The sequence below is a fragment of the Vespa velutina genome, chromosome 6, assembly GCF_912470025.1.
Source record: "Vespa velutina chromosome 6, iVesVel2.1, whole genome shotgun sequence".
NCBI classification, from domain to species: Eukaryota; Metazoa; Arthropoda; class Insecta; order Hymenoptera; family Vespidae; genus Vespa; species Vespa velutina.
The window spans coordinates 1,342,325-1,352,324 of NC_062193.1; the positions used below are offsets into that span (position 1 = coordinate 1,342,325).

A 10,000-nucleotide genomic window follows, 5' to 3' on the forward strand; every position below is an offset into this window, starting at 1 on the left:
AAAGAGAGAGAGAGAGAGAGAGAGAGAGAGAGAGATGGAATAAAGCGTGCAAATGAATAGAGACGGCAAGAGAGAAAGAGAGAGAGAGAGAGAGAGAGAGAGAGAGAAGTCGACGTTCGAATCACGGTAACGCTAATGCAAAACATCGTGTAATACGAGATAGCGCGTTGTAATCCAGACGTTTCCGTTTGTGACGTTTCTCGGTTCGGTCCAGAGATGTGAACGAGATAGTAGAGATGATAGTAAGAGATATATAGAAAAAGATAGAAAGAATACGATTGGAAAAACGCCGTCGATGTCGACGACAACGACGATGACGACGACGACGACAACGACGATGACGACGAATGACAACGGCAACGGCAACGGCAGAAATTCGCTTTATTTAACGTAGTTTAAATCGTTCGTGTCCCGTCCGTTCCATCCTTAAATCCGATAGTGCGCAACAACGACGACAAAGGATAGTTTAGTTTTTTTTTTTTCGCGTGAGAAAAACGTTACGAGACGAAATCGTCACGACGAGATCGTGAAGCTGAAACGACGATCTAACGAACTGTCGATGACATTCCAAACTTGATTTCCGGAGAATCATTTATCCACAGTGAAAAGAACAACTAATGATAAAGGAGTTGCCCTTTTCAACTCCTTTCTTTTCCACATTTTGGTTTTTTTTATTTTCATATATTAGAAATTTTTCCAATTTTCGTTAGATCGTGTTAACGATAGAAGAATATGCTTTGCCGGGAATCATGTCGACTTTTACGAGGATAACTCATTCCTGGTCGAACGGTAAGATCGATTATTATTCATTCTTGATCGATCGTTATTCACCTATACACACATACATACATATACATACATACATACATACATATATATAAGCATATACAATTTCCCTCTCTATCTCTCTCTTACTCTCTCTCTCTCTCTCTCTCTCTCTCTCTCTCTCTCTCTCTCTCTCTCTCTCTCTCTCTCTTCTTTTCTCAAAATACGTCTTTAATTTGTCATGTTTTAATTTACATCCTTTATCTTTCGAATCATTACAGTGTACATCTAACGTTTATTAAACGAAAACATATATTATAAAAAAAAGATGGCGACATTTTGAAATTTGTTATCAAATTTTTTTTGTTTCAAAATCTGTCAAATCCGACGAGAATCGGATTCGTTCTACGATTTCGACTTCGATTCGCACAAATTAAAATTATTTTAATAATTTCAATAATTCCGAGGGAACGGAATCATTTTAATTTCTTCGTATTAACGCATATCGATTCTTTCTCAATTTCAATTTTATACGATAGATTTTTTATACGAAACTATTTCCCTGTTCTTATACACGTTGGAATTTATAGGAGACGATTTTCTTTGTTGGAAAAAATGAAATTTTGTCGTTGAGATAAAGGATATGATGGGTATCGACGAAAACTAATCAAAAGATGAGTCGATATTCTTCGAAGGAAAAAAAAAAAACTTTCTTCAAAATAAAAAGATATCCTATTTTCTCGCAAATCGTGAGAAAAAGGATAAAAACGGATTAATAAAGATTTAATAACGAAATAATAAAGAGAGAGAGAGAGAAGGAAAGAGAGAGAGAGAGAAAGTAAGATAGTATTCCCTTAGAGGGACACTTTTATCCTATCCTAACCGCTTCGCTTTCGCGACAATTGGTCGCTTTTGAGTTACTACACGCGCTCCCGATTTGCATCATCGTCATCGTCATAGTCGTCCTCTTCATCTTCATCTTCATTTTCATTTTATTTCCTCTTAATTTGATTCGAATCTATTTTCAAATAGAATTCAATCTATCTTACCAAACCACATTTGAAACCTTAATCTATATCTCATCTAAATTTGAAACTTTCCTTTTCTAATGCTTATACATTATCTCATTAAACAGAAATAGACAGAGAGAGAGAGAGAGAGAAAGAGAGAGAGAGAGAGAGAGAGAGAGAGAGAGAGAGAGAGAAATTAATAGAAATAGAAAGAGATTTCGAGATTTCGAGAGAAAAAAATAGAAATAAAAATAGACAGAGGGAAGCTTTTATAAATGAAACAAGAATCTCAAGATTCTCCGGTTAAGGAAAGTGCAAAAGTGTAACTTGAAGCTGTAACGCAAATCCATTTCTCAATGATATAACTTAACGAGGTATTAAGTATATCAAATTTTACAACTTCTAGGGTTAATATATTTTTTCTATCATTAAAAGAACGAAGCTCGTGAATACGTCGATTCCCATCTACGTATTCTTATTTATCGATCGATTTTAACTCTCCTTATAATAGAATTTATCTGACAGTAATATCATAATATTGTACTCGTTTAAAATTCGTTCGTTTACGTGTTTACATGTTTACGTTAAAAAAAAAAAGAAAAAAAAAAAGAAGAAAAAAGAAGAAAAAAAGAAAAGAAAATGGAAAGAAAAACAAAATAAATGGATAGAAAAGTAAAGCTAAAGAGAGAAAAGATGTAAAGAAATGGAAGACATTGACGGTCATTAAGAGAGAAAAAAAAAAGAGAAAGACAAGGATATTGAGACGACGTTGAACGATGTTAAAAGAATAGTGACGGTGGTGGTGTGATGGACGACGACGATGGAAGAGAACGACGAAAACGGTGACTCTACACGAATACAGTAGTGTTAGTTGAGAACTCTCGGTGGTACCACGGTTCGAATATAGTATCGTAACGATGCCGGCGGCATCGGTAAAAAGAAAAGACGAGGATTGGCGGGGGTGGTGTCATTAGCGTATTAACCCGACGATCGTTCGAAAGGGGCCCTCACGTACGTGAGGCCTTAAGCGCGAATTAAGCACTCTTAATAATTACCTAAGCTCGATAAAAATCAATTAGACTCGTACAGAGTAAAGGTTTTTCTCGGTCTGGTCCGACCCTCGTTCAAACTATCGTTGTATTGTACATATCGTTATTTCACCTCCTTCTTTTTCTTCTTCTTCTTCTTTTTCTTCTCTTTCTTCTTCTTCTTCTTCTTCTTCTTCATCTTCTCTGTTCTTTTTATTTGAGAGAGAGAGAGAGAGAGAGAGAGAGAGAGAGAAAGAAATGATCCCGGGCGACGACGGTCTTCGGTCAGCGATCGACCCTCGAGACCGGCCGAGTTGTCCAGCCGCGTTATATCTAGTTTATACGACGTACATTAGGCATGAATGGCATCTACTCTGGCCAGTTGAATGAGAGCAATTTAACTTCTTTAGGTTGCTTAATCGGTAGGAAGTCACATCAACCACATAGCTGTATAACCGGTACGAGTCACCAATACGCCCACATCTACAACACCAGTAGGCTTACGACGACGCCTGGGGAGCAAAGCTGGAAAAGAAAACGAGATTTTTTTGTCACTGCCACCCCTCTTCTTCCCCCATCTTACCGTCATCCCCCATCTTGCACACAAAAAAAAGAATTTGAGAAATTCCATTTTTTCTTTCTTTCTAGATAAGTTTTACGACAATATGACGTAGGCATTTAGATGGGAGAGGAGGGGAGAAGGATACTTACTCGAAAAGCATTTTACGTGATTCTATGTTTTCTACACCATCTCTCTCTCTCTCTCTCTCTCTCTCTCTCTTTTTCTCTCTCTCTTTTGTTAGTTACTCTTACATTTCTATAATTGATTGCTCTTCAGCAATCTACCAGTTGAACGATCATAAGGTTCTATTAATCTAGAATACTTAATAAAAATTTCATTATTTTCTACTTCTAATATACGTCGAAAAGTTTTCCCGGAGATTAGACCCTTATTCTAGAGGGAACAAAGATCGGTGAAGAAAGAGAGAGAGAGAGAGAGAGAGAGAGAGAGGGAGAGAGAGAGAGAGATAGAGAGAGAGTGAGAAAAAAAAGAAAAATCAACCAAGTCAGTTTTAAGAGAGCGATCGAGCTGATCAACGTGTTGGGAAAGAAAATAAATCTTCGAAGGATATCCTTCGAGAACGTAAATCCCAAGAGAAATCCATCGTATCGAATTACATACGTGTAGGATTTTCATAGGTTGACTCGAAAATCGATATAAGAGCCGGATGCGATTCGTCATTTTCGATAATCTTCCTCCCCCTCCCTCCCTCCCCGTCCACTCTCTCTCTCTCTCTCTCGCTCTTTCTTTCTTCTTCGATCTTGATCCATTCGTAAGAATCAAACAAACAAACCGACCGGCCGCGACCGACCGGCCAATTGACCCCTGCAAATTAAAATAGCCCGAGAACATACTCCGACATTTTTGTGTCCCATTTGCGCTTACCGTGTAGCGCGCGAGCGTGCGGCCGCGGGCGAACACATGCGAACGAACTCCCCGTATGCACATGTCTGTGATAATCTTTGTATTCGTCGTTATTTATTTATAATGATCTCTGATCGTTACGAGAGGAGATGAAAAAAAAGTGAAAGAAAGGACAAAAAAAAAAACGGTAAAAAGAACGGAAAAAAAGGAAAATAAAAGAGATTAAATCTACGATCAGTTGTCTTTGTAATTTCATTAAAAAACAATCGCGTACGCGTTCACACACACACACACACACACACACACATATATATATATATACGTACAAATTAATTCTTACGATCTTTTTCCCATCTTTATTTATACGTTAAGAAAATTATCGTAAAACGATAAAACTTACAGTTTCGAAAGTTTTACGAAATCGTTATGAAAACGTCTTTTCCTTCGCGAAATACTCCTCCTATATTCGTAAATACGATCTATTACAAGAATTGTCACGATAATGTTCATCCTTTTACCCCCTGCCCCTCTCTTCTCCACCCCTAGCTCTCCAAAGTGACATTCTCACGTGAGGTTGTTTGCCAAATAATTCCACGACACGCAGCTTTCGTAAAATTGAACTAATGACTGACCTTAACGAGACGTTTCCTACTTGGCGTATCACCGTCTTAACGCTATACGATGCACAATTTGATGGCTCGTAAGTACAACACCACAGTGTGCTAACGTGTTTGCACATTATCGGACCTTACTCGTCCACGTAAAATGCTTTTGCGTCCTTTCGATGGGATTCGTAATGTCATCTAAGACGACACAAACAAGATCATTCTATTTCTATACCACGCTCTTTCTTTCTTTCACTTTTCAAATCAATCCAATTGACCACATTTCAATATGAACTCTCACATTAAGCTCAAATTCTCACATTAATCATTGTGTACGACAATCTCGTACAGATGGATTAGAATCGACACGTGTTCTAAATTAATCCTATTATCCATACTTACATATATCTATTTTGAAATATATCATGTCGTTGATAAAGAAAAAAAAAAAAAAAAAAGAAAAGAAAAGAAAAGGAAAAAAAAGAAAAAGAAAAAAATAAAAGAAACCAGAACTTGATGTCCAAGCTCCTGTTTCATGTACGAGATTCGATGCGTTTTCACGCGCGTTACGTAAGTACAACGTGTATTTTACGGAGTAGCAAATATGGAGGGTGTGGAACATCCGTTCGTTTTCCCTTACAGTACCGCCGAGGATAATAATTACAAGTCGGCTACAATACGATTTAAATGGCTCGTGCTGCTGCTCGCCTCCTGTCCGACGACCCAACACGAACTCGCACTACCTATTTATCTACCTATTTATCTACCTACCTATCTACCTACCTATCTACCTACATATCTACCTACCTATCTACCTACCTAGCTAGCTATCTTCGCTCACGAATTGATCGTCCTCGCGAAAATGTTTTCCTATATTTTCAAGTAGCAAAACGATCGTTGAATTATTTAACTTGGATATAAGTATATCTGATACATACATATCTCCAATCGAATGGGAGAATAGAACTTGAAATAAATACCTGCACTTGTATTGTGTTTCGCATGTCGTGACGTACTCGAGAGAACCATTATCGTGTTCGCGATCATCGTTGGGTCCATCTTTCCAGTTGTACGTATCCATGTATGCATACATGTATGTATGTATGTATGTATGTATATATATATATATATATATCACAAGGTCACGTAAAATATTTCACTACCCAGAACGTTTATCTCGGATTTCCTTTAAAATTTAATTAGGATATATATTTTATTCTTTTTCTTTTTACTAAAATCTCTACGTTTCATTTGTACGTATTCGTTATTTTATAAGGAAGTATTATTAAAGTAAGAAAAAAGTACATACACGAGATCGTATATTCGAAATGAGAAGTAAAATGAATGTATCGAAGAAAACTAATATCTCTTTCTCTCCCTTTCCCCCTTCTCCGTTTTTCTACTCTTCCCCTTTCCCCCTCTTTCTCTTTCTCTTTCTCTCCCCTTTTCTTTCTTTATGATAACCATAATATAATTTTACACGATAAGCTCGTGAATCTATAGAGAAACGAGAGAATAGGCAGGTTATTACGGCTCATTTGTATAATGCCAAGAGAGGACACGTGATATTCTGTTGCAGGTATAAATTGCACACCACCTGCGATAGAAGATTTTCCACATGATCTGTTCGACGAGGCACAGAGGCAAGGCGGTGCCGTCGTTGTGCACGTAATAGTGTCCCTTTATCTATTTATCGCACTAGCAGTCGTATGCGATAAATTCTTTGTACCTGCGGTAGAAAAAATATGTCACGGTAGGTATAAAATTGTTCGATCCAACAGAAAAGTCCAAGGCGACAAAGTTTATTAATCCTTCTTAACACGAGCTTGCTCTCTCTCTTCTCTTTTTTTTTTTTTTCTTTTTCTATGTACTTTAGCACTATCGATGTCAAAGGACGTAGCTGGTGCGACGTTCATGGCTGCGGCGACGTCCGCACCGGAATTATTCGTAAACGCGATCGGTACTTTCATTACCGAAGGTGACATCGGAGTTGGAACTATCGTCGGATCGGCGGTGTTCAATATTCTTGCTGTTCCTGCTTGCTGTGGGATCGGCGCAGGAATGGTAAAGACGAATTCTTAATCAAATATATTCGTTCCAATTCGAGGCTTAATACATTTCTTCTTCTTTTTCTCTCTTTCTCTCTCTCTCTCTCTCTCTCTCTCTCTCTTCCTTTATCTTTCTTTCCTTTTTGTTCTTCTTTTTTTTTGGGGGGGGGGACATCGTACTTCATACAGGTTGTCCCATTAGATTGGTGGCCCGTTAGCAGGGACTGCCTAGCCTACGGTGTAACCGTCGCCATTTTAATATGCATCATACACGACGAACGCGTCGAGTGGTACGAGGCTCTCACCCTGGTCCTACTTTATATAGTTTACATCGCTGTCATGTATTGGGATAAATCATTTCAACGGTGTACGAGATTTCGCACCAACAACGATCAGTTCTCGACCGACTGCCATATCGCAACTGGTACGATGTTAAAAAAAAAGAATATATATAATATCAAAGTTTTTTAATCCGCTAATCGTTTAAATTCATTTGAATATCGTTGAATAGATGCTGATGAGATTCATTTACCCAGACCTGATAAGCTTCAATCGTCCGGCGATCGAGTCGAACAAATAGCAACGATAGACGTACCTTTGCAAAATGGTGGAACCAAAGCACAGGAAGAAAATCCCGAACCGAGTAAGTTGAGCGTAAAAATTTAAAAATATCTCGATAATATACCCTGTGATTTATATTTATTCTTTTAGATTATGAATACGAGTTGTTGGTATGGCCTGCACGAGGCGGATGGATCAGAAAGACAGCTTGGATCATGACTTGGCCGATTCATCTAATTTTCATGTGTACAATACCGGATTGCGAAAAGCCACGATTTAAAAATTGGTTCCCTGTTACGTTCCTCATGTGCATCATTTGGATCGGTTCATTGAGTTATGTCGTTGCATGGATGATCACGATAATCGGTGAGTATTGATTTTCGAATTGATTATGGGAGGGAGAGAGAGAGAGCTGATAACGAGATAGTTTGAATTTCACATAATTTTGACGACACTATTTTCAGGAGATACATTGAAGATACCAGATTCGGTAATGGGTATCACGTTTCTCGCGGCTGGTACTAGCGTACCGGAAGCTGTCTCGAGCGTGATTGTCGCGAAACAAGGTACGTAAAAGAAGATAAATAGTAGGGTAATTCGAAGAGTGATGACCCACTTTTTTCTTTTCCTTGTTTCTAATATTTCCTTATATCTTCCTTATATTATTCCTTATATATAAATTTAACATCCAAGAGAGATTATAGCATCAAGATAAAATTAAAAATATAATTCTAGATCTTTGTAAAAAGAAAAAAAAAACAAAAGATATTGATAAGAAAAGATATAAAAAAAAATTAAAAATTGGGGATGGGATATAGGGAAAGGAGGAATATTTAAAAGGTTTCTTTCGGATTAATCTCGAGAATACAATTGAATCCAATTTGGTAAGTTGCCACTTATAAAGTGTATACCTTCTTCTGGATCTTCTTAAAAAAGCTAGGAAAGAAGAAGGATAGGTCTATTTGTTTCATCAATACGTTTGATCTTTTTTTTCCTTCGATAAACTCTCCAATTAACAATGTTATTATTAGTTTACTCTCTGTTTTAGGACACGGCTCGATGGGTATTAGCAATTCGATCGGTTCTAACACGTTCGACATACTCCTATGTTTGGGTCTACCATGGTTGATAAAATCTTCGTTCTCGCCTACGCAACCTGGCAGACATTACATCAGCATAAATTCTGGTGGTCTCGAGTACAGCGCCATATCTCTACTATCGACGCTAATGTTACTCTACATTGCCTTCGCTTCAAATAAGTTTCAACTCGATAGAAAAGTAGGCCGCGCTTGTTTGTGTATGTACGCGGTCTTCCTAATCCTGGCCTCTTTGATAGAGCTCAACGTATTCTTTATGGTTAATCTGCCAACTTGTCAGAGGACGGTCAAATGATCGGCGACGATCGAAGGATGAACGGAGATCTACGATGCTCCGAGTACACGATTACACGTTAAAAGTACCGCGGGTTTTCTCTATCGTCGATACGTGATATCCGTGTGCGATATGATAATAATTGTTCGAGGGAGTGCTTATTTCCCATATACAGTGTTGTCACATGGTCTCACCGTGCGTGTATATATATATATATATATATATATATATACATATATATATATATATATATATATATATACATATATTTATATATATATATATTTATATATATATAATTTTTATTTCTATTTTTTTCCTCCTAATATCGTCGTGATAAAACAATTTGTTGTATACGGTTTCACGACGCCATTCTTATCTTTCTCTATCATTTTCTCTGTTTAATTCTATCTCTTTATCTATTTACCGGTTATCCATCCCTTTGTCGGAAGTAGATTAACGAGTTTTAAGTTAATTCCTTAGAGGAAAAACCACCGTTGCCACTACTACCACCACCATAACCACCATAACCACCAACCAATGTCGCCATTTTACATTATCTCACATTATTCTCCGTTTTTATTTTGCACAGTCGTCACATATTTTCGCATTTGTAATCTCATTCTCTCTTTAGCAAATGATATATATATATACATATATCATATATATATATATATATCATTTTAGCTTTCTCTAATCCCTCTTTCTCTCGTTATTTTCACGGCGCTTTGACGATACGCGCTTTTTGTACGCGAGACTAATAATGTCCGACGCCAAATAAGCAAAACAGTTGTAGACGATCCTCGAAGCGCCGTCGCTCGAGTGCGAAGAGCTAATTCCGACCAAAGTTAGAAAGTAAGAGTATTAAGAGTTAACGAAAACTAATTGTAAGTAATCTATCGAAAGCTCTCTTTACATCGTCTTATTTCCTAACAGTTCTACTCCTTCATTCAAAAGTTATCACTCCTAAAGAAAATTGCATTCATCAAAATCCTTCCACGGTCCACGGAAAAACAGCCTTTTCATTTTTATACAAAAGAAAAAGTAAAAAAAAAAAAAAAAAAAAAAAAAGAAAAAAGAATAAAAAAAGGGATTGAGAGAAGAGCGTCGAAAGAGGACCGATTTACTACCACTCGCACGTTCAACAGGAACGAGAGCGTGGAAAAGACTGCCGCTTCCTATACAC

General features: G+C 37.3%; 1 protein-coding gene across 2 annotated transcripts in view; it reads left to right on the forward strand.

Annotated features, from left to right (window-relative positions):
- The window catches only part of LOC124949996 (sodium/potassium/calcium exchanger 3), a 10,572-nt gene that overhangs the window by 352 nt on the left and 220 nt on the right, over window positions 1-10,000 (forward strand). Inside the window, exons 1-8 of one of the 2 annotated variants that reach the window (XM_047496007.1) lie at window positions 1-789; window positions 6,414-6,587; window positions 6,711-6,898; window positions 7,072-7,306; window positions 7,394-7,525; window positions 7,594-7,809; window positions 7,908-8,009; window positions 8,492-10,000. The exon at window positions 1-789 is cut by the window's left edge and continues 226 nt beyond it; the exon at window positions 8,492-10,000 is cut by the window's right edge and continues 220 nt beyond it. In XM_047496007.1, the coding sequence (XP_047351963.1) occupies window positions 750-789; window positions 6,414-6,587; window positions 6,711-6,898; window positions 7,072-7,306; window positions 7,394-7,525; window positions 7,594-7,809; window positions 7,908-8,009; window positions 8,492-8,835 (1,431 nt within the window). In that variant the 5' untranslated portion in view covers window positions 1-749 and the 3' untranslated portion in view covers window positions 8,836-10,000. The remainder of the gene's footprint in view (window positions 790-6,413; window positions 6,588-6,710; window positions 6,899-7,071; window positions 7,307-7,393; window positions 7,526-7,593; window positions 7,810-7,907; window positions 8,010-8,491) is intronic. The other variant, XM_047496008.1, reaches the window with a different exon arrangement.